Source organism: Falco punctatus (assembly GCF_963210335.1).
Source record: "Falco punctatus genome assembly, chromosome: 2".
In the NCBI taxonomy this organism is placed as follows: domain Eukaryota; kingdom Metazoa; phylum Chordata; class Aves; order Falconiformes; family Falconidae; genus Falco; species Falco punctatus.
In genome coordinates this window covers 4,691,858-4,716,120 of record NC_137581.1, presented here as the reverse complement: position 1 = coordinate 4,716,120, position 24,263 = coordinate 4,691,858, and the positions used below count along the sequence as shown (strand labels likewise).

Here is a 24,263-nt window from a genome sequence, read left to right as displayed (position 1 = left end):
ATTGTAAGATCTTGTAGTTTTTAGGAGCTTGAACTGGATTCCAAAACACCTGAATGCTTATAGCCTTACAGACAGTTTTCTTTATTTAAAACTAGAACAAGGAATGTTATCTTCGTTACAGAGTGGAACCCCTTTTTGGGATGTGTGAAAAATTCCTACAAGAAGTGGATTCCTTTCAGAGGTGAGAAATTCCATTGCTTCTTCACTTTATGTTAGAAAGTCCCCTGACCATTGTCATCGGGGAATATTCCATTTGTTTTTCACCTCTTCACATCTCCCTTCCCCTGTTGCTGTCATACATCGGGGACTGCTACCATGAGATAATGGTAAAGCGAGAAGTAAACTCCTTTCTAACTGTGGGATCAGTGGAAGAGCTTTCCTAGGAATATGACAAAAAAGGGAATTTCCTGTCCCTTTATCCCAAATTTCTAAATTGTAAATGAGTGAGTGAACAGTCTGTATGCTCAGGGTTGGAGTCATCTCACCCAGGTGTTGATACTTGCTTTGTAAGACCACTGCTGCTGAAGCACTCACCCAACTTTCCTCTCACTGGAGAGGTATTTCTTTCATTTTCTCCTAATCTGGATGTCTAAAATAAGTCAGATGAGGGATGCCCAGGTTTTTTTCCATTGTCTCAGGAGGGAGTTGGATAGCTAGGCCAGAGATACAGGTATCTAGAGATGGCGGAGCAGAATTCCATCTCTGGTTTTGATTAAATTCCAGTTTCTTCGTGGTCTGTATGCTTGGCATTTGTGGCTGGTTACGTGATGAGAAGAGGGAACCAAATCTACCCATTCCGTAATGTTTAGCTCATTTGCTAGTAGTGAATAAACTGTTCCTTTGCTTTGTATCTTTTCCTTGCACTGAGTCTCGGGACCAACAAAACTCATCGGTATTTCTCAGCAATTTAACTCCTATACACGGTGATGAATTCTGCAAAAGGGAATCTGGGTGGTGGTAGATCTTGTCATTTAGCTGTGATGTCCCCTGTAAATGGTCAGACGTGTAAAATCCCAGTGTCTAAGTTGGGCAGCCTCAGCGTGCCTGATTTTAGCTGCATCCTATGACAGAGCAGTTGAAAGTTGTTGTCTTTGTAGTCTGTGTAGTGGCAGTTATAGGAACATGAGGTTGTGTATCCCTGCGTGGCCCTCGTAGCCTGTTCAGAGGAGAGTATGGTATTTTTTTTCCACCCTTGCCCAGCTGGTGGAAGAGGTTTCCATTTATTGGTTCTGAGGTCCTGTAGAGCACCACCAGGATCGTGAAAAAAAATCTCACTTCTGGAGGAGCTGAAGCTGCTTTGGGCATGCCTGGTATTCCTGTCTAGGCTTTATAGACTCAGCTGTTGGTGAAGATACAGCGCAACACCGGACTTGAAAAGTGGGGAGGGGAGCCCTTTGTTGGAGAGGTGGTTCCCCTACAGAAATGGTGCTCCCCCCGCCCCCCCCCTCCTCCCTGGACAATTGCAGGAGTATTTACTAGGCTTACAAAACTGCTAAATACCGCAGGATAACAACACAGTTGCTGATAATAACAGATAAACCACCAATGACTCAGTCTAACAAAACATCTTCTGCACGCAGGGATGTAGGGTAGTAGCTCAATTTTACTTCTATACAAAGAACAAGAAATACCAAATGGTCTTGTGAGAGCTGTTGTCCCAAGCTATAGAGTGGATTCTATTCTCTGTTCTTGACCTCAAGAACTAGGTAGTTTTGAGTTGTTTGGGTTTTTTTTTTTTGTCTTACCAATTCTAGTTTACTGTTAAAATTTCACTCCTCAGCTGTAGTAATTAATACTGTCATAAATATTGGTAGAAAAAAAACCCCAACATTCTGGAAACTTTGCTGCAGCAGAAGGTCAGGCAACTCACATATTGGGCGTGTGGATGTGTTAGATCCTGTCAACTATTTAGTTCACCAGATGAAAGTGCACTGCATAAAGAATTAGGCATATGCATGTCTTCCCCGAGAAGTACCAGTTTCAAAAGTCTGCGAGGCAGCTGTTGTAGGAACGGCTCTTTCATTCAGCTGGTGCTTTGTGACATCGAGATGAGCGTGGAGTACTGGGATTGCTCGTGGTCTCATTCAGTTAGCGCTCTTCCTATCTGTGTCGCATTACAGCTGCACGTGCGATCTGCGCGGATGAATCCCTACAATATCTGCTTCTCATGAACGTGTTGTTGATGGGCACCTCAACATTTCTACCTCCTTTTTTGTGGATCTAGTTTCCTTTGCCCACTAGGCTTTGTATTGATGAAGGACCTAAAAAGTGAGATCTGCATAGCCCTTGATATTGTCAGTTTGAGCACAAGGTATGGTCCCAACATCACTAGCCAAAATAATCTTTATCTTATGTACGAGACGTGCATCAGAAGAGGAATCTACATATCTAACTCTGTTGTTATAATTAAATACAAAGATTAAGTGGTTTGGCTGAAAATAGCAATGCTGTTGAAAATGTTGAAAAAAGTATATGATTTTTGATTTATTCTTAACACAGATGTTTCATCTCTGAGCTCCCACATATGCAAGGGAGTCTTGTAGATAAATTGCTGGACTTAATGCCCAGACTTGTGACATCCAAGCCTTCGGAAGTGGTCAAGATTCTTCAGACAACTCTGCGACAAAGTACCTTCCTCCACCTTCCTCTTCCAGAGCAGGTCAGCTTAACTCAGAGAACTAAAATGCAATATTCTTGCAGACTGTCTTAGCATCTGACTAGATCCTAATACACCATGAAGCTTTTAGAATTCGGGTTCTTGGTCAGTCACAAGTGTTATTCTTTCAAAGGCTTTCTTCTTACCTAACATCCCCAGGACTACTGCTAAAAATACAGACAACTTAATAATTCCTGGTAGTATTTAAAAGAATCCAAAGTTCATGTACAACTTCTTCATTAAGAACAGAAATGATTGTGTGGTTTGTTTGTTTTTTTTTTTCTTTTCCTCCTCCCCCCACCTCCTTATTTTTGCCAACTACTTTGCCCCTAGTAGCTCCATAGAGCTACTGCGAATATCATTGAGCCTACCGGTGAATCTGATAATCCGCTGAGGTTTACATCGGGGTTGGTAGTGGCACTGGATGTTGATGCAACCCTGGAACATGTGCAGGATCCCCAGGGAACCGTTAAAGTTCAGGTAAGCAGTCACTTGATATCGATGCAAACAAAATTGCATCTTAGGGTTAAGGTTGTCAATACTTCTAAATTGCAAATAATTATACACTCTATTAGTAACAGTGTTGGATTTCTGTCTTTTATGACCAAACATTCGGAAACTGGGTTGTATGTTGTGCGCTGAGTTGACTTGTGTGCAGTTCCTGAGGCTTTGAGTACTGCGGTGCCATTCTGTGCTCCACATGGTGCTTCCACATGCACTCAGCACATTATGGACATGAGCATAAATAAACGCTCGTGAACTTCCAGCTTGAGTAGTGGGAGAAAGAGGAGCAAAAGAAGCTGTTCTGAATGGTACAGAAGTATGCAGGCTCTCTGCTCTCTGTAATTACAACTTAAAATTTCTTCCTGCTGCTGAAATACTGGTTTCAAATGCAGCTCCGGAGGTAGGTGGGGTGTGATGCCAAGTAAAATATGCAAATTCACAGCATAACAAAGGAATTAAAATCTCTGTTTACAATGCAGAGAAAGAAGCTGATGTATTTTTTTTTCCACCTGTGCTGTGGGTCTGATTGGCCAGTGTGTGGCCATTACATCCAGGGCAACCAGACTCCTGGCTTCATGATAAAGCACACCCCCTTGCCTTCCAAACTCAAACAGAAAACACCAAAGTAATGCACGCTGTGAAAATCCCCTGTCCAGTTGTCATTCAGTTGTTTCATCTCTCTTTTTTTTTTTTTTTTTTTTTTTTTTCTTATTTTTTTTATTTCTCTACCCCCACCCCTCCAGGTATTGTATCCAGATGGACAAGCACAGCTAATCCATCCTAAACCAGCTGACTTTCGAAATCCTGGTCCTGGAAGGCACAGACTGATAACTCAGGTTTACCTCTCGCACACAGCCTGGACAGGTAACATTAATGATACAGATTTACGTGATTGTGTTGCTGCACTTTTCTAAGATAAGAATGTGTCTTCCTTCATCCCAGTCTCCTGCACATGAGAGCTATGTGCCCACCGTCTTGGGGGCTTGGAGGATCCTGGAGTCTACAGCTGTTGATGCTGCCTGCTGTGTTGCTCAGGTTTCTGTTCTTGCAGCCTCTGAGCACATACATCGCTCCCTGGGTGACAGGGCAGTGCTGCTGCACAGGGCTCTAGGGGGGCTGCTCTCATGGTGCTTGCTACGTGCTGGGGGCTGCACCTGCAGTCTCCCAGCGCTGGGAGCCTTTGCGCAGGAGCATGTACACAAGGTGAGCTCACCCCTTTCCGTGCAGAGCGGTATCAGTTGTAGGAGTCAGATCTGCATCCTCTTTTAATGGCAAGGAGTCCGGGTAAACTGACTCATTGTAACTCACTGGTTTAGATCTGACAGGTATTTGAGCGTGGCAGAGAACCTTTGGAACTGTGTGTACTCGACAGTACAGTTTCACTGCTGATTAAACTTTCACCTTTTTAACACCCCAAAACCCCACCATTTAGCTCTGATGAAATAGGCAGCTCCACCGTCCCCATTCCGGCTCGGTTGGCTTTCACACTTCCCCCATGAAGGCGCTTCAGTAATTGGTTTGCGGGCTTCAAACAACAAAAGCGGAGAGTATTTGTTCGCAGCTCCCTTTGTCCTGTTTTCTTTTAATCCCTTCATGTTTATTCAAAAGTGTGGGGTTTTCTTCTGAGCAGTTTATTAATAGGATTTAATGATTTATTTTTTTTTAACCAACAGATTTTTGTTTAGCACCATGTTCTTTCACGTATTCCTTTTTATTTACTGCTTCCATGGTGTACATGTTCATCCCACTATCTTTGTTTTGTTTTGGAGAAGAAAAAACGGTGTTGTTTCTACACCTGGAAGTGTCTGGATTTAAAGGTTGATCCTGTACCAGAGAGAGCTGAATCAAGTTCTTATTTCTGCTTCCACAGCATTCACTGGGAGGGTGTTTTTAAGCGTGGCCCATCCTGGTGCCTCCCCTAGCCATTATTTTAGCTATTAACTTTGAAATTGGCACTTAGGCATATAAAACGTGGGGAGAACACTGAGCTGGGAGGGGTTCAGGAAACAGGGTCAGAATTGAAAGTAGAGAAATCGCCTTAATTCAAGACAATGGAACTTACTGAAGACCAGTAACAAGTGTGTGCTTAGGGAGGAGAATGCCCAAACGCAAAGCACAGCTTCACCGAGAGGTGTATGTCACGAGCAGTAGGGGTGACTGCAGGCTACAAATAAGGGTTGACAGGATGGCAAGCAGGTGAGTCTCGGGGAGGTGTTAGCTGAGCTGTGGGATGGCTGTGGGAAAAGGTTATTTCTTGTGTTCTGTCTGGTGCTGATGACATCTCAGCTGGAGAACTGCTGCAGTCCTGGGCGTTGCATCTTAAAATGAGGTGGGTTTCATTTAGGTGTCAGTAATGTGGTTCTGCTGTGGGTTAACCCTCGTGTACAGTTAAGCCCCACACAGCACCTGGTGGCTGCCCCCTGCCCCCGGTGGGATGATGGGGAAGAGAATCAGAAGGGCAAAAGTGAGAAAACTCATGAATACTGCACTGTTCAGCAGTAGCTAAAGAGTTATCAACACCATTTCGGTCACAAATCCAAAACATAGCACCATGTGAGCTACTGGGAAGGAAAATTAACTGTATCCCAGCCAAAACCAGTACAAGTCCATAGGGAAAGCCTAAAGGAATTGTGGTTTTCAGTCTAGAAAGGAAAATTTTGATGGGGATATAGTCCAGCATGCTGCTCAGAGTCATACTGTATAGACCGAAAGCCCATTTTTGTTACGATCACTGGGAGAAGAATGAAGTGAAATCATCATCACTGTTCAGCATCTTTGTTGGCAACATGGACGCTGGGATCAAGCGCATCTTCAGCGAGTTTGCTGATAACCCCAAGCTGAGCGGTGCAGCTGACACACCTGGGACAGGATGCCACCTGGAGGGACCTTGGCAGGCTTCAGGAGTGGGCCAGTGTAAACCTCATGAAGTTCAACAAGGCCAAGTGCAAGGTCCTGCACGTGGGTTGGAGTCATGTCCAGTAGCAAACACAGGCTGGGCGGAGAAGGGATTGAGAGCAGCCCTGAGGAGAAGGACTTGGGGGTGCTGGTGGATGAAAAGCTCAACATGACTGAGCGATGTGTGCTCACACCCAGAAAGCCACCCGTGCCCTGGGCTGCATCCCCAGCAGCGTGGCCAGCAGGGCGAGGGAGGGGGCTCTGCCCCTCTGCTCCCCTCTGCTGAGACCCCCCCACAGCGCTGCGTCCAGCTCGGGGGTCCTCAGCATCAGAAGGACACGGACCTGTTGGGGCGGGCCCGTCGGAGGCCACGGAGCTGGTCAGAGGGCTGGAGCCCCTCTGCTGTGGGGACAGGCTGGGAGAGCTGGGGCTGTGCAGCCTGGGGAGGAGAAGGCTCCGGGGAGACCTTAGAGCAGCTCCCAGTGCCTGGAGGGGCCGACAGGAAAGCTGGGGAGGGGCTTTGGGCAAGGGCAGGGAGCGGTGGGACAGGGGGGAATGGCTTGAAGCTGAGAGAGGGGAGATTTCGGTTGGACGTGAGGAAGAAACCCTTCCCCGTGAGGGCGGCGAGGCGCTGGCCCAGGCTGCCCAGAGCAGCTGTGGGTGCCCCATCCCTGGCAGGGCTCAAGGCCAGGCTGGACGGGGCTGGGAGCAGCCTGGGCTGGGGGGAGGGGGCCCTGCCCCTGGCGGGGGGTGGGACTGGGTGGTCTGTACAGCTCTCTTCCACACAAACTGTTCTGTGATCCTATGATCTTGCGGACAGTATTGGGATATAGCTGCTGTGGTGGTGAGAGAGGGGACAAGGCTGTCTAGCAGTGTAAAATCCTCCAGCAGAAGAGTCTTCAAGCAATCCGCTGCGCTGTGAGTCTTGCCAGACGTCATCTGGATCTACGTAATTTTGCCGTAAATGGAGCAAGGCCTGCTAGTTCTGTGGCGGTTTTATGATTTTATTACTATTTGGTTGCATTTACTTTTAACAGTTATTTTTGAAAGTTGCTATTTGTAAGTTAGTCGTTGAGATTCTCATTTTAAGTGATAACAAGGGCGGGACGGAACCCTAAAACCATATTTAATTCTGCTGTGCTGAATGTAATGAAAAAGTTGAATTTTCAGATACCACGTTGGATTCTGGTTAGCCAAGAGTGGCTCTGTATTTTACCCAGCATATGTGAGAGAAAATTTCATTCAGTATTGGTTGTTCGCTGTGTGATCCCAGTCACATTTCGGTTATTGTTTGGGTTTTTTTCTCTGCAGAGCCATGTCAGATTGAAGTGCGGTTGCTGCTGGCTTACAATTCCAACAGGAGCAAGGCATCTGCTAAAATTCCAAAATCTACCTGGAGCGAGAGCTTGGAGGCTCTCCCACAATCTGAAAACGGCATAGAAGGGACCATACCCCTCAGCAAACCTGTCAAAGTTTATATAATGCCCAAACCTGCCAGACGGTGAAGGCTGTCGCTAAAAGAAATGTATTTATGGGGTCGTTGTGTTATGTGAAAGCAATATGCTGTGTTCCAAGGTAGTGAACCAAACCAAAACACTTTCACACTTGCATAAAAGAAAGTCAGCCATAGAAATAAAGCTGCTGAAGAGCCATTGGTCTGCTCTTAAGAAGCAGAAAGACCAATACAGGAGTTATTCAGCCAACTGAGAGTAGTTTCCAGAAAATGCATGTGATTCTATATTGAATCAACAAGATCAAGACAGCTCTTAGTCAGCATTCTCATAATTTCATTGGGCTGTATCTTCAGTTTTTAATCAAAAGTTTCTTTTCAAGGCCTCTAGGTTTTCTGCTAGGTATTTACTAAGGTATTTACTATGTAAATGCTTAGGCACATAAATCAACATTTTTTTTACAGTACTCTGAAACAAAGCTGAGGAGTTCGGGGGTTTGTTGGGGTGGGTTTGTTGTGGGGTTTGGGGGTTTATTGGTTTTGAGTGTTGAAAACTTGCATTTGTGCATTGATACTTAAATTCTTAGTAAAAAAAGAAAATATTCTAAAGTGCTTTTCTTGTGTAGGAACTGCACCTCAAAGTGAAATTGCCAATTGCCGTAGGCTAAATCCTGAGCTATTTTATATTTTACATCCTCTACAGCTGTACTGAAGCTAGTAATTCTGGGGAGGGCACAGGTTGTTCGTGTTGCAGTGTGGGGAGAGGAGGAACTGCTGGTGCAAGCAGCAGAACTTCAGTTAGCAGGACATGGAGTTTAATTGAGTTACAGCCACAAAACAGTACGTTACTACTTTTGTTTACGTAAAATGGAGTCAAACATATTAATTTCTGAATTGTGATCCAACTCTTTGGGTTGCACATTTGTATGTCTTTATGAACAATGCGATTAAATACCATGGGTTGGAAAATTACTAACTCCATCCCACAGAGTTTTAGGGAATCTGTTTCTGTGTGGGGATCTTGGCCTGAACCAATCTTACTGGGATGAGAAAATCTGTTCAGTGTTCCGGTTCGGCAGCAGTTTTGGCAGTCGGAACTCATTTCTGATCAGCTGAAGTAGCCAAAGATGCTCTTGATTAAGCAGAAGTCAGGCAGCTTGTCCGTGTTCCCCTAAGGAGGTACGCAGGGAATACGGAGGGACAAGAACTTTCTAAAAATGAGATCCTTCGGCATTCCTGTTGTAAAATGCCTGTGCATTGCTCCTGTATGCAAGGCTTCAGCGGACTGAGGAACTTCCTACAATTTGTGGCAATCCTTTGGTAGGATTTTCTAGGAGCACCTAATGTGAGAAACTTTACAGTGCAGCAGCCAAGCGTTACCTGTGTCCATCAAGCAATTGTTAAAAAAGGTGTATTTTTAGCAAGTAAATGAAGCAGTGAAAGAAATATTTTCCAGTTGTACAGAGATCAACGTAAATAATAACCCCTCGTGTGCTTTCCTACAATAAAATTGGAAAACTTGTGCTAATTTTGCTTCCTGTATTTCATGAGTGAACATGTGTGCCTGTGCAGTCCTAGGCTAAGAAGGGATTACTGCAAGTTTTTTGTGACTTTTAAAATTATTTATATTTTGGGGTTTTGTGACTATTTTAATTACTTAAAAATATTTTAGCACCGACATGTTGTGAGTCAAAGACTCATAACCATAAAACTATTTAGCTGCTTTAGTTATTCTTGAATTAAATATCCTTTCTTAGTGCAGCTGCTCTTACAAAGGTGTTTTTTGGTATTTCACCTTTAGGGCACTGCGTTGAAAACTTCTTGCACGTGTAACAGCCGAGCTGTTACCCTCCGATTCCTCTTTGGCATCCTCGGTGCAGTTCCCAGTGGACAGGGTTGACGGACATCTCTTATTATGAAGCTGTGTCCGGGCAGATAATTGATGAGTTGCGTGAGCTCATTACAGACTTTCCCCCCCCCCCCGCCCCTTTCAATTTTACATTTCACCCCTATTTCTGCATTTTGTCATCCCGATAAAGACGTTCACGTCCATGGTGTCCCTCTGCTCCTGGCCACGACTGATGCTGTGATAGGCACAGCCCTGCCTGCCGCCCATTTCGGCGACGGGCAGCACAGCCAAGCTTTTGTGCTCCTCCCAGGCCTGCAGATAACCCCCCCGGGGCCTGGCATGAGCCAGCTGTCTGGCATCAGCTCTGCCTTTCCTCAGCGCAGTTGGGCTGCTCTGAGTATTTGAGCATAACTTAGTATTTGAGTTGTGATTTATTGTTTGTTCCCAGGCCACAGATGACCAAACAGCTATTCTGTTCTGGCCAGAATTCCCACCCCCACTTTCAGCATCAAAATATTGGCATCTTCCTTTGAGCGCTGCACTGGAACAAATTTATATTATTTTGCTCCCCTTGTGTTATGCTTGAGCTCCTTTATATGACGTAGCAGGCAAAGATCACTTGCCACCAAGAATCAGACTTTGAAGGGCTACAGAAAAGTTCTTAATCTGTGATTTCAAGATGTCTAAAACCACTTGTAAATGTAAGACTGCTGTGAATGTTCCCAGTCTCCTAATGGAATTATTCCAATAGTTGGCTTTTCTTGATGTCATCCTGTAGTTTTTTCTCTGATTCCTACTTTGAAGCAGTCTTGCAAACATAAAATCACAGAACAATCTGAGTTGGAAGGGACCTTCCAGACCACCCACTCCCACGCCTGCCAGGGCAGGGCCCCCTCCCCCCAGCCCAGGCTGCTCCCAGCCCCGTCCAGCCTGGCCTTGAGCCCTGCCAGGGATGGGGCACCCACAGCTGCTCTGGGCAGCCTGGGCCACTCTCATGGTAAAGAATTTCTTCCTTGGGTCCAATCTAAACCCACTCTCTTTCCATTCAAAACAGTTGCCCCATGTCCTATCCCTACAGGCCCTAGTAAAACATCCCTTACAAATACGTTGTGTTGTAGCAGGTCTTTCTGTGCAGCATGCTACCACTCTGTTGCTGCTGCCCTTTCCCTTCCTACTCAGTAGGTTTGCTTTTGTTTTGTTATTTTTCGGTTGTGGTTTGTTGTTTTGGTTTTTTTTTTAAAGCTGCTTACACCTTGATCTCCAGTGTATTTTAGCTTACTTTCTCTTTAAAAGATGCATTTTCACACCATGTTCCAACATATGGGAAATCTGAAAGGAAATTTGTGTAATCTATTTTTTTTTCCATTTTTTAAAATCTAGATGTTGACTTTTCCATCCCATCCCCAGGTTTGAGGCATTTAGGCTTTTCTGCTCTCAAAAACACTGGAGTTCATGCTCTGTGGAGCTCCAGGGCTTCGTGTCATCTCAGAATTGCCTCCACCCGCTCACCCGTTGTCCTTGAATTTTGGAGGATTGTTGGACTTCTGTACTGCAATAGCCTAAAAGATGATTGATCTCAGAATGAAAAGCAAAACAAAGGGCTGCACTCATGCACAAAGATAATTTGCATCTTTTAATTCTGCTGAAGAGGGAACAAGGCACTTCAGATCACAATCGCCCAAGTATGGGGAGATCCTGTCCTCTCCAACGTTTCCAAGTGTAGGAACACGGTGCCAGTACAGAGCTGCAGCCACAGGGAGACTGAGTGATCTAGAAGCAAGGGCAAATAATCTCCTCAAAATGAGTAATGATCAAACACCCCTCACCTCTGCGTTTTACCTCCTAATTAGACGTAAGGGAAGAGGGGCAAGAATCTGGCAGAGAAAAGGCTGAACTCGTGTGAAAGGGGTATAGCTTAGTGGTTTGAAAATGCGTTGTCCTGTTTACTGTTAATTGCAGATTTAATTACATACAGCATCTGGGGGTGGGGGGGAAGCCTAGCTCTGAACGCTTTTTAATAGGAAATTCATGATCAGATTGCTGAAGTCCATTGAAATTCATTAGGCAAATTCTTAGAACTTTGCAAATAAATAATGCAATTATCAAGTCAAGAACTCTTAAAACAATGCATAAATGTATTTGGAACAAAGTTGAAGCTTATGGGATACTAACTCAAACCCGGTGTGGCTTTCACATATCTTGTTTTAAAAAGTACAGCAAAACGAAGCAGGCGGGCACACTCGCTGCAAAAAGTACAAAGTTCTTGGAAAGACGCAAGAATGGGGCACACACTTAAATCAGGACCATATACCATTGCCTTGGGTTCCAGCTGACAGAGATGGGTTTCCTCTGGATTCCTGCCTTGGTTGCCTGACTTCTCAAATCTTTTGACCAAGTCAGAGACGCAATCGCTATTTTCATCTTATTTCACTCGTATCTTCCCATTTATTCTTAGCAGCAGGCACCAGGAATGTGGGAGCAGGCTGTATTTTTATTTTCCAGTTGGCTAAGACAATATTAGTGGGCCTTCAAAATAAAGTTTGAAGGCTGGTACGTGCTACGCTTTGCACAAACGCTGCCTGATGCCCCTTCAAAAATGCGGCTTGTGTTGCGCTCGGTGTGTCTGCGAGCCTTTTTACAGCCGTTTCTCCCGGCTGCCAGCTCGCGCATGCTGCTTCACAAAGATAAGGGCTGGGGACCGTCCCGCTCAGCAGCAGAGCAGCTGGGGTGGGATCTTCCTGGCACCCAGCCCAGCCGCAGCTCTGCTTTAATGAGAATGTCAGGGTGGGAGATCGTTTTCCTGGTGGGAGGCAGAGAAGTGGTATATGTGAGAAATCCTGCCCTGTAAAAGTGCGTTCCCACGATTTGGGCAAGGAGCCCATAATTTTAACGAATTATTTATGGCTCTAGCTGAAAGCGGCGATTTAATAAAGATACTGGTTTTGAGCTCTGGTTGAATTTTTTGATGAATCAGTCCCAGCTGTTTCCACCATGTAGCAAAGCAATTTCAGGCACCAAAGAGGAAATTGGGCTTTCAGGGACTGGAGCAGCCCAAGTAGAGCAGGCGCTTTTGTGGGAACTGACAAAGCTGACTCAGGAAGCTGTGACAAGAGCAGGAATAGAAGATACGGATGAAAAAGACTTGCAGCAGACAATCTCCTTGTCGATACTGAAATTTCACACCGATGGTGATGAAACGTAGCAGTTTGTCTTTAAAAAGAGAAATCCACTTTGCACGCTGCAGCTCCCTCTTTTTGGAAGTGGAATCTTCTGCATCCTACCGGTAGCCAAATGAAAGGAACAACAATTAAGAGGCTGCAGCACAAAGCTGGGCAAGGCACACCTCTGAAAGTCACCTGGCAAAGCTACGCGGGCTGCGCTCCTCTCATGCTTTTTGGGAGGACACGTAGCACCAGCTACGTAGCCAGGCATTTTCCTCAAATGCCTGGGCTGAGCAGTTTTGTTGAATGTGGCTTCATCATTAAGGTACCACATTAATATGAAATTATTTTTTTAAAAAAGAAAAAAATGGGAGGTAAAAGATCAGGTGTTTCCTCAACTTCTCCTAACAGTAACGTGCATACTGCAGTGCTTAAAAGACCCTGGAGCTGTCGTCTCAGTAAAAGCCTTACAAAGTCTCTTCCTAAGGCCCCAAAGCTCATGAAATAACGCAAATGTATGACTGCAACCAAGAGAGTCAAACCACTTCCATTATAAGGTAACAACATTTAATGCAAAAAGTCGTCACACTCTGCAGATGAGTAGAAACTGGTTCTGCTGGCATCCCCTTGGGATGACTACAGCCTTCTGGGTCAGCACTTCACCTTCTACTTCACACCATGCAAGTTACTCAGATACATGTCACAGCAGTTGCGAGGCGCGTTACACCAGCTGCTGTGTCACAGAACCAGGGATGCAGCTGGAAAGGCAGTTCTTGCTTGTTTCTGTTGCCTCAAATACAGCCACGCTACTAGAAAATATTGCTGTAATTAGATTCAAGATAAAACTTCCAAGTACTCGCTTTCCCTTTGCTTTCACACCACACTGTATTTTATCAGATAGAAAGTTTTAAATGATTCCTAGAGCAAATAAACAGAAATAGTATTTTGTAAAAGGTTATTCTTGGGTCTTGGGAAAATCATTGCATTCTCATACCAATCTAAGCCTCTCTGCTACTACTTGGATAGCTCTAAGTGCCTCAGGGCTTTTACAGCATCATCTTTGTATTTCATTAATACACACAGGCTTAATATGCACAGCTCAAGAATTAGTGAGCCTGGCGGGGGGAAAATAAATACATCTACAGTAGGTAACTTGTAACTGGTAATATTAATAGAAGCCCATGAAGAAGAGTAACTAAGAGATCTTTTAAACTTTCAGTGTAATGATACACTTGTTGGCACAATGTTTAAATCATCGGATAATGACCGGTAAGGATTCTCACATCCATCCCCAGCTTGCTATCAGCACCTTGCTAGCAGCAATTTAGACTGATTTCCTAAAGATCAACAATTTTATGTTGCAAACTCCAGTTTTGTGACAAATCTGATGATTTTCAGCACGTAGAAACTTTTGAATAGATGTGTATTGCACAAGTCGATCGGCACAATTCACAGGAAAGCTCTTTAAGGCCCAGATGTTGGGTTTATTCCCTGTAGATTTTTTTTTCCTTTTTCCAGGTTCAATGTAAACTTTAAAAGTGCAAAATTACGTGTTCTTGAATTAGTCAATATGCTGACTGAAGTTGCCAGCAGGAGGCAAAGTTGTATGATCTGGGTTTATTTTTTAATGTATTTTATTTTAAACTTATTTATACAACGATGGTAAAGTGCTTCTTTACCCCCGCTTCGTATCTACCACTTGATTTTACTCATCAGCTACCTTATGGCTCCATTCCAACAGCCAATACTGTAATTTTGGGCCATTTCCTAATAAAGTATTTAAAACCTAGTATCTTAATATAGCCAACAGGTGAAAAGTTAAGTAACCAGAACACGTACAGCCTTCAGAGGAAGATTAAGTCAACCTGAAGAATGTATGGAAATGGTTCTATAATTCATTTCATTAACAGCCCCCTTTTGCGAGGACTCTATTTGCTTAAATCCTGAACTAATAAACTGTCCTTGCATTTTAGATTGTCAGCGCGCAAATGCCTTGGCACGTACGTCCCCACGCTGTCGACTGTAATTTGACTCAGTGGGGAGGAGTGTCTGATTTGGCAGCGGTGGAGGCAGGCGGAATGAGCTGCAGGGCTTCAGCAGGTTGAATGGAAGACTCCCCCCACTTTGACACCCTGAGCAGCCAGGGCATTGTACTCTTGCACAGCCTTCTCTGTTTGCAAGACCAACACGTCAATCCCATTTTTCTTCAGATAGTCCACAGTAGATGGTGGAACCTCAGAAGAGAAAAGGAAATGGGAAAAGCAAGTATTAGATTTTTTTCCCCTCACACTGGAAGGCTTGAGGAAAAACAGGTACTGATGCCGTTTGTTAGCAGATGCGCTTCAGTAACTGATAATATGCCCAGATATTTCTAAGATTGATTTAAATTTTTTTCTCTTCCACAAAGCTAGTTTTATCTACACACCTCCTAAATGCAGCCCTTTCTTACACAAATAAATAGAACTGGAGCTAAAGGGAATTAATCTAAGGTGTTACCTCATCAAAAAGCTAAATAATTGCTTCTCGTGAAGTAAAGCCCAGCGCTTCCGAGCCTTCTGTAGCTAGTTTATCTGCTGAAGTGACACCCTGCCAACATTAGTAACAAAAAAGCCTAATTATCAAAGTCTTTACAGCAGGCTAGAGAGCTAGTTCATAACCAATTCGGGGGGGGGGGGGGGGGGGGGCAGGCGGGGGACTAATGACATTGTCAAAAATGCTCCGTGTTTAAATTGCTCCTGTAGCAGAACATAAACCTGTTTACTGCTTGACATTGACGCTAATACAAAGGGGCTCAAATGATGTTTCTTTCAGGAACAGAGGGACTCCTGGCAGGAGCTCAGTCATGGTAATTCAGTGTCCTGAATTTTCTCCCTTTTAGTAAAGCATCGTAGATATTTTATTTTTTCTCCCCTAATCAGAGGGAGAGAGAAAACAAACAGCTCTGGTTTATGTTTCACACAGAACAAAAAACCTACCTGCAAAGCCTCGCTCATGCCACGACCAATCACCACAGTTTTAACACCCTTCTTGACAACTTCTTCAAGGTCAGCTGGCTGCACTCCTGGAGAATGCTGAGTGTCAGGGGAGGAAAATAAAACAGTCTGTGTACTGACAGCATCAACCAGGAAAGCTTCATCTATATGTTCTGAAACCGTCCGCAGAGTAGCAAGGTAAATTAGCAGTACCAAAACATAACACAACCCTCTGTCCTGCACACACAGAGTAGATAACACTGGTAATTAAAACGAGGTATTTTGTATGCAGATGAAGGATGATAATCAATTGCTGGTAATATTATAATTCCTTATTAAACAGTTAAAAATAAAAAAGATGCATTACACATTTCTAAAACATTTATGTCTAACAACTAGCATTTCATAAATATTAGAAGTTAAAGTGAAATCAATAAATTGCAACATGCTGCTCTTTGGTTTCAAATGAACAAAATCTTTCTGTAATAAAGACTGTGGCAAGCCAAAGTTTACTCGCTTTAATTACAAAGAGCTCCTCAAATAATTAAAATGATTAAATTCTTGTTTACTTTGCAGATTTCATTTGCCAAAGAGGACTGAAACTTATCGGTTAGCTTCATTTCAGTTAACAGTTTCAATTTCTGCAGTATTATAAATCTTGAGAAAGAAATACTTGAAACCAAACTCCTCAAAGAAAAAAAGAGCTTTAACAGCATCCTGATTACGAGTTTTTAAAGTGCACCCATTTACTACTAATATGCTTTAAACATATGAGTCCATTAATACACCTGTAATGTTAATATGGAACATTATGTCAGACTAATTCTCCTTGTGGATTCAGTTTCTATGTATCTCTGTATAGCCAAGAACAAGGTACTGTACAACCTGTGGTTAGAATTTTGCCCCTCTTTGGTGAGCATTTTTTTTAAACCATAAATATTATCACACACACACACACACACTCTTTTTTTGGTAAGACTCTCAAGTTCTTTTAGAGGACTAAGATGAGTTTCTCACGTGAAGTGGGAATTGCCATGGCAGACTTCTGGAGTATGTTATATTTATGGTTTATCCCCTATACTTCCTGAAAATACTACATTCTTTCAATGACTTAAGGTCAAAGCACCAGCTTAACAACTGGCTTCTGTTGTTCCATTAGTTAGTCAGCTTTTCTCTTTGATGTCCTTGGGTCCTCTGCTATTCTTTTTCCCCTGCCCAAGTCTTCAGCAGCTGATGCTGCAGCCTCACACATGGCACCAAGAGTTCTCTTCTCAGCCCTCGCCATGTTTCGGCTTGCAGAACAGAAGCAAGGCTTTTCAAGCTGAAACAAACACCTGAGTTCCTAAAGTTGCAGGTGATAAAAACCTTCCACAGCAGAGTGCAGCTTCCAACGACTGGATTAAACTTATTCCCCAAGCAAGGCCTTAGCCTGGCTGGTATCTGGAATTTCAGCAACAGAGACAGCTGACCTTTATGGTTCTCCAAGTTTATAGATCACAGAATCTCTCAAGTTGGAAGGGACCTATAGGGACCATCGAGGCCAACTCCCTGCTCCTCGCAGGACTACCTAAAAACTTAAACATATGACCGAGAGCATCATCGAGACGCTCCTCGAACTCGCACAGGCTTGGTGCTGTGACCACTTCCCTGAGGAGCCTGTTCCTGTGACCTCTCAGTGAAGAACCTTTCCATAACGTCCAGTGTGAACTTCCCCTGACTCAGCTTCACTCCATTGCCTCGCATCTTACTGCTGGTCACCAGAGAGAGATCATCACGTCCCCCTCCACTGCTCCTCTTAAGGTGTAGACTGTGATGAGGTCCCCGCTCAGCCTTCTCTTCTCCAAGCTGAACAAACCAAGTGACCTCAGCCACTCCTCCTAAGTCTTGCCCTCAAGGCCTTTCACCGCCTTAGCCACCATCCTCTGGACGCACTCCCATTATTTGACATCCTTCTTGTATTGAGGTGCCCAAGACTGCACACAGTACTGGAGGTGGGGCCACACCAGCACTGTGCTGACTGGGACAATCACCTCCCTCCACCTCCACCGGCTGCCTGGGCTTGCTGTGCCCCAAGACACAGTTGCCCCTTTGGGCTGGCAGGGCTAGAAGCTGTGCTCCCCTTTTTCCATTTACACCTGATTCCACACCTAGAATGCAGAGGTCACTTCAATATGCAGACCTTTCTCAGACCAAATGATTGCAGGTACGTGCTTATGACTGAATAAATAATGATCTTCCTTTGAGGTTTTTTGAAGTAGACTCAGACAAAAAGAACAGTTATGTTTTACTGCAATTACAATAATCAGATCGGTGGGGAAGGTTTGCTGTCATGGTAAGACACTGAGACATTGAAGCCATGGAACACAAGGATTTTCTTTGGTTACACCAAGACACACTGATGCCAGGGCTTCTATATGTTTTGTAGGAAACCAGTGTCATTAAAGGAAACATGTGACATGACAGAACTGTATCGTTGCTGATTTGACAGCTGGAGGGAAAGAGGAAGGGCAGCAGGACTTCTTGCCTGTTGTGTTCCCTGGCCTTCATTTCAGGACTCCTTTTCTCCCATTAGCAGATGGCACTGAAATGCAGCCAGCCCAGGAGGCTGCCTTTCATCCCCAAGGGTTAAGGTCATAAGAACTATTAGTGCTTAGTTACAGAACCTTGCAGAGCCAGTTATACAATTTTCCCGACGGAAGAATTACATACTAGACAGCAGTCTGTTAGCAGAGAAGGAAAGGAAGCAATTATTTCCAACTGGAGTGTGGGGCACGGCCAGCACGGCTTGTTTCCCAAACTTTGGCTCCACCTATCCCCAGGAAAAACATGCTCAGAGAAAGTAGGCACACTATCTACCGCAAAGAAATGCGCAAAAAATGCACCTGGTGAATCCCATTATTTCCAGTGCTAACCGGATTAACATTTTTGCAGTTCTTCAGAGTTGGAGATGCAGTCTAGAAAAGCTTAGTTCGGTTCTCATATTTGTTGCTTGCTTTTCATTTTTAAACCACCTGACTCCTCATAGCTGCAAGGATAGAACTGACCTAAAGACGGAGCTTTAGAAGTGACTTCTATAAGGCAAAATCTAAATAGGCATTTTTTTACTTCCTGATTATATAAAAAGGATGCCAGAAAACCTACCTCTCCAAATAACCCAATTTTTCTGTTTTTTTCTCCTGCAATTTTAATTTAACATAGACTCATTCTTTCTTGTTTCATTCAGAGGACTCCTCTGAAGACTTTTATGGATTTAAAACTTGTGCCTCTCACCTGAAGATATCCCTTGTTATAAACTTTAAAAAGAAAGCGGTCTCTCCTAAGTGTTAGTAGGTTATAATTTGAAATCAAAGTTTTCAAGTGGTTGGAATGAGTAACAAAATGTGATTGAGCTGGGAACTAGTTGGGAACTTTTCACCCACCATCTCTGTCCTGCTTCCCAGTCACATGTGCATATAAAACAGGAAAACAGGATTGTCAAACAAACAAAAAGCGACTGTCACCACACATCCCACCCCTCTGAACAGCCAGTGAAAAATGCATTTTTAATAATCAGATCATAAATGAAATATTACAAAGGTTATATGCACAGCTATCGTTCTCTCTGCAAGGTACAGAGATCTTTACCTGAAGGCACTTCCTTTCTCTTGGTGTTACCGAACTCTGAAAGGTTAAAAAAGTTCTGCTCCCCCAAAGGTTATAAATGAAGTTCCAAAACCAAAGGTTCTGCCATTCAGTTGCGTCAAAATTAATTCAACAGAGCTGTACCCTCTGCGTGGATACAGTGCAGGTGGTGCTGTGTCTAAGGCCGGATCAGTACATAGTTGCTTTGTGCTTTTAACTTTTGCTTAGAAAGCATGGAATTTTTTTTCCAGCTATCCTCATGCAAGCCCTAATATGGGGACAATTATCACCACCAAGTTCCTAATGCAACAGACATTGTACTGCTTCTAAATCTGGAATGTCAGTACTGTTCCATGCACATTTATATAATTCTGATAGCATTTACAGATAAAGTTTAGAAATTGTGAGGGCAAGCACTCAGTATATGGCTACCAAAAGAAGTCACTGCATGGTTAGCCAGATTGTGAGTTTTTCACCAAGAAACTAGCGCATATGACACTGTATCTGCATATTTTTCCTCTGATATAAGTATAAGAGACCCCAAGGAAAAGGATATAAACTAAACCACATGCTTTGTTGTCTTCCAAACACATAAGGTTAGTCACTGTGGATTTTACTGCCCATAATTTCTTTTCCTATCTCACTCAAGACAACTTTTGTGTACACAATCTAAAAAGAGATTGTTACCAGTACGTTAAGACAATGGCACTCTTAATCAAATGCAGAATGCTGTTTGAGAGCTCCAACTGTGTGTGAGAGAAGTCTGGTCAGGGTATCTGCTGCATGTCTGCAGTCCCCTCTCCGCACACTCGGTACTGAAACATACATCGAATTCTTTCCCGGGAAAAGTAAAACGCCTAGATGAAAGCAAAAGGCAGCTCACTGAATTTCTGGCTGGAACTTTAACCTGGACCATCCTCAGAGTCCCGTGTAAAATGCAGGATGGATAGTAAAGAGCAAACTTACATTAGTCCCAGTTTCTCGCCAATCCCAGGTTCGGCTCCCTCCTGGCCATACTTTGCAGTCCTTATATGTTGTAGAGCAGCCTTTCACCTTCATCTGACCCCAAGAAAGGGAAGCAATTTCAGGGGAAGACATCACAAAGTTGAACCAAAGTCTGGAAAAAGGATATTTAATACATAACATCAGGCTAACATATGCAGCACATTAATAAAAACAGAAAATTCCATCCTTGCCCCAAGGAGCTGGGAAGGAAACTCTATTACAGACTTTATCCACGTGATTTTGTGACAACAGAAGTGAACTGAGGATCAGCAGATTTGTTGAATTACCAGTCCTCTTGGGGATTTTGTGCAGGATTTAGGGCAAATCATTTTACATGCTAAATCTATACTAGTATTGGGTGCACAACTTTTAAAACCATCAACAGGGATCATCAGGTCCCAGAATATCCTCTCACATCTGGGTTTTAATTTTCTCCCTAAAACGTACAATGAAGATGATGATTATTTCCTAAAATGTCGGAGAGAAACACTGTTTCTTTGGCTGCTTCATTAGTTTAAAGTGGTAAATGAGGTTAAAAAAAAATCCCAAACAAACCAACCCAGAAGAAAATCCATGAAGAAAACAATGGCAATGCCATATTGCTATAGCAAACAAGACTTTCAGAGAGCTGAAGGTGTGAAGCCTTCTTTCCCTCATCACTCCTTACAGAGGCCAAGGCTCCCATCATGTCTCAGGACAGTTAAACACCCAAATAGTATCTTTTCTAATGTTTGACCCCAGTGTTCATCGTTTAGAATTAAACTCATTATTTCTAATCCTTTCTGTTGTGGACAAGGACAACAGCTTAATCTTTGCCTTTTCCACCATCTTTTGTTTTCCTGAGGACTTAAGTCCCAATCTTTTTTTCCTTTCTTTTTAGATCAAATATACTTCCCTTCAGTTATGCTTTCTGCATCTCTGCTTTTGTCCTTCCCCGCCCCCCCCCCCCCCCCCCCCAGCAACCAACAATTAGTACACATCTTTCCTTGATGTCTACCGCCTAGAACTAGACAGAGCGCTCCAGCTGAGGCCTTATCAGCACTTTTTGGTACTAACTGCAGTAATTTTAGATCTGCTATCACAATCACAGCTGGGCATCAGCAGGGCAGGGACACTGCCTCACTACACAGTGAAAGCTTCCACCCTCTTCACAGTCCTCCACGTTACTGCAATCTGATTGCTGGTGTGGTTCTGGCAGTAGACGACAAGAGAGCGAGGGGAATCGCAGGGTGATACCCTGGAAATGCATTAGGCTAGCGTGGCAGTCAACCGACACGTCTCAAGGGTAAAGCCACCTTTCTGCCCTTCCAGTTCAGGAGATGGTCTGAAATCTGCATTGCAAAGAAAACTGGTTGTTTCAGCCATAAGAAGAGCTCTGCTCCTGGATGTTCCGCAATACCTGAGTGGCAGATCCTTCCTGATATGTAGTTTCTCATCCTTTACTTTTTAACCATTTGAATTCATTCACTGGGGTGGGGGTGGTGGAAATCAATCAATCATAGGAACCCTGGTGGCACAAATGAAAGAGCCCTCACAAAAGAGAAATCTTTGGACTACCAGGCTTCCAGTCCTGGAAGCCTCTCTCCCTGTCTTGCACGTGCTACAGCAAATCATGGTATGGCCAGACAGGGCATGCTCTCCTCACATTGCCAGGAGGGGACCTCAGTATCCCGCTCCGAATGTCACATTAAGTAAAAAGAGCGTTACTTTGGATTCAGCACAGGACCGAGTCTGCCAGGGGTGCTTCTTCCACTGAATAGCAGGGCAATTCTTTTCTTTCTTGTTCCTTTGTGAAGTTAGTGGCACATGTGCCCTGCCAAACAGGAAGCCAGGCAAGCAGCTACGGGGGAGTAAAACTTGCTTGGATTCATGTATTCTAGATTCTCTCATTACACATCTGCACTGCAATGGATTCAAACGAAGGCCTGTAAGACTATTTTTCCAGAAATCTGCTTGAAGGGAGATTATAGCAGAAGCAATAACCAGCAGTAGTCCCAACAGAAAGAAACCACCCATCAATCAGAGAGTAAAGGCTGAATAAACCACCCAGAACCTGGCTCTGAAGAATGAAAATTATTTTTGCCTGTACTAGTTTTGAGGGTAATTGCAGAATTAGAACTGGAGGTTAGACAGAGGTGAACAAACAATAAAATTATAAGGAATATCAGCTTTCCCAATCCAAATAGTATTACAAGGCTGGGACCGTACAATCAAACGGGCACAAACTGGAAATGGGAGAGCAAGTGTTCCATGTGATCTTTTCCAAGCAGCACAAAAATAAGTAAATAGCAGAAATGAAGAAACAAAACTTTAAAGCCATACATAAAAAATTCGTAATCTAAAACTATTACCTGCAATACTGCCAGAGAGTATCAGTAAGGTCATTTGAATTAATAAGATTATCTTATATTGGATTAAGAATGAACTTTTTAACAGGAACTTTGGACGTTCCTGATGCAGGGCATGGTCCGATCACTAATTGGCAAGGAGCAGGAAAGTAGTTTGCCAACAAATGAGTTGTTTAACTATTCACTATGACAGATGCACAGTACCAAAAATAGAGTACTGCTTAAGATCAAGAGACCATGAACTATAAAACTCAGAAGTATAACTGAAAATTTCTGTAAATCACAGGAGTCCAAACACAAAGAGACGAGGAGGAGAAACAGTTCAAGAATCTATAAGCCGAGTTATGAGAGTTTAAAAATGTAGGAAATAAAGGAAGCAGAAAAGCTTAAAAGGTCGGAAAATACAAGTTTATGCAAGGAGACTATACTGAAAGAAAGAAATGAAGCTGTGGCCAAGGATGGCAGAAGAAAAAAAACAGCTGAGAAGGAAACTGAAGATACTTGTGCAGTCAGGCAAGCATGTGGTTTTTAAAGCTGCCAGCACACTTGTCTTCTGCGAAGGTAAACGTTATTTCAGAGTAGCACCCACCAGCAACAGACAGAACAGTGCACCAAAGGGTATGCTATTGAGGGACTGCGAAAGGAAAGAAAGTTTCATAAAATCCAAGGACCAACCTGCGATCAAAGAGGATAAAGGTGAAAGTGTAAACGGGCATACGTCAAGTTGCAGGCAGAACAACTCCTGTAAGACATCAAAGGATGAGGCTGCCCCCAGCACCACGCGGGAACGGGGTCAGTGGGCGAAGGTGGGCGAGCTTCAGCAGTGGCACAGCTGCCAGGAGAGCAGGTCCCGGTTAAACCCGGGCGGTGGAAAGGCAAGCAGGAGGGCCTGGGCATGGTTAAACTGGGGGCAGGTGTCAAGCTGAAGTAGGAAAACCTTTTCCGGGCAGTCGGGAAGCTGATTTATTAAATTATTATTTAATAAATAATATAAATTAATTTTAATTAAATAATATTATATCAATTCTAATAATAATTAGTAAGCTGATTATTAATTAGGGAGGGGGCAGGTGTCAAGTTGAGGTCGGAAAACCTTTTTCCGGGCAGCCGGGCAGCTGATTTTGCTGGGGAGCCTGCAGGGGAGTTACTGGGGGAGGGGGGGGGGAATGCCGGTAAAAGGGGGAGAGCAGCCCGTTGAAAACGAGGGGGTGGGGAGGGAGGGAAGCACAGAGACCCGAGACAAGCATGGGGGGACACACACGGCCAGGAGCCTGGGTGCTTGGGGCACAGCCCTTGAACCCCTTCCCCCCGCGCCGAGGCCAGGCCTTACGTGAGGCGGCCCCACACCTCGCCACTGCCACCACCCCTCCCGCCCCTTCCCGCCCCACCGGGCGGGCAGCGGCCCGTTCTGCGGAGCACCCCCTGCCCGTAGGGCTCGGGCCAGGGCCCGAGCCGCCCCCCCCGCTGAGGTGATCCGTCACGGCCCATCCGTTACAGCCGTTACGCGCCCGCACTCACCGCCCGGCGCGCGACCCCTGCCCCGCCGGTCGCAATCTCCCCCAATCCCGCGGAGGGGAGGGGGGTGGAACGTCCCGCTGCCCGCTCATTGGCCAGAGATACCTGTCGGCCCCGCCCCCCGGCCCGTTCCGATTGGCCAGTCCGGCGACCTGTCCCCGCCTCCACATAGACCGCCCCGCCCAGCCCAACCGCTGCTCCGCCTTGTTTTCATTCCCCTGGCCGCACGAGGCGGAGGGGAGCTGGCCTGCGCCGCTCTAGCTGCCGCCCCCTCCCCTCCTCTCCTC

At 44.5% G+C, this 24,263-nt stretch overlaps 2 protein-coding genes across 14 annotated transcripts in view; one reads left to right on the top strand and one right to left on the bottom strand.

Moving 5' to 3' along the window:
* The window catches only part of INTS4 (integrator complex subunit 4), a gene marked incomplete at its 3' end in the record, with an annotated part of 39,444 nt that extends 30,411 nt beyond the window's left edge, over positions 1 to 9,033 (top strand). For 2 of the 3 annotated variants that reach the window (XM_080374798.1, XM_080374797.1), the window contains exons 19-23: positions 122 to 181; positions 2,500 to 2,659; positions 2,993 to 3,136; positions 3,904 to 4,024; positions 7,367 to 9,033. In XM_080374798.1, the coding sequence (XP_080230924.1) occupies positions 122 to 181; positions 2,500 to 2,659; positions 2,993 to 3,136; positions 3,904 to 4,024; positions 7,367 to 7,560 (679 nt within the window). Of the gene's footprint in view, positions 1 to 121; positions 182 to 2,499; positions 2,660 to 2,989; positions 3,137 to 3,903; positions 4,025 to 7,366 lie in introns of those variants that run through there. The other variant, XM_080374799.1, reaches the window with a different exon arrangement.
* Positions 9,034 to 11,469: 2,436 nt separating this feature from the next.
* Positions 11,470 to 24,146, bottom strand: AAMDC (adipogenesis associated Mth938 domain containing; the record flags this gene model as incomplete). Of its 11 annotated transcripts, none has more annotated exons than XM_080374845.1 (5): positions 11,470 to 12,631; positions 15,491 to 15,586; positions 20,075 to 20,225; positions 23,137 to 23,203; positions 23,980 to 24,059. In XM_080374845.1, the coding sequence occupies 4 exons, from the start codon at positions 23,175 to 23,177 to the stop codon at positions 12,389 to 12,391; spliced, it is 531 nt and encodes a 176-aa protein (XP_080230971.1). In that variant the 3' UTR covers positions 11,470 to 12,388. The 11 variants fall into 11 exon arrangements, with proteins under 11 accessions (XP_080230971.1, XP_080230967.1, XP_080230972.1 ...); XM_080374841.1 differs by lacking the exon at positions 23,137 to 23,203 and adding an exon at positions 23,051 to 23,136 and having other exon boundaries at positions 23,980 to 23,996; XM_080374846.1 differs by lacking the exon at positions 23,980 to 24,059 and adding an exon at positions 21,821 to 22,046 and having other exon boundaries at positions 23,137 to 23,858.
* Between the last annotated feature and the right edge of the window lie 117 nt (positions 24,147 to 24,263).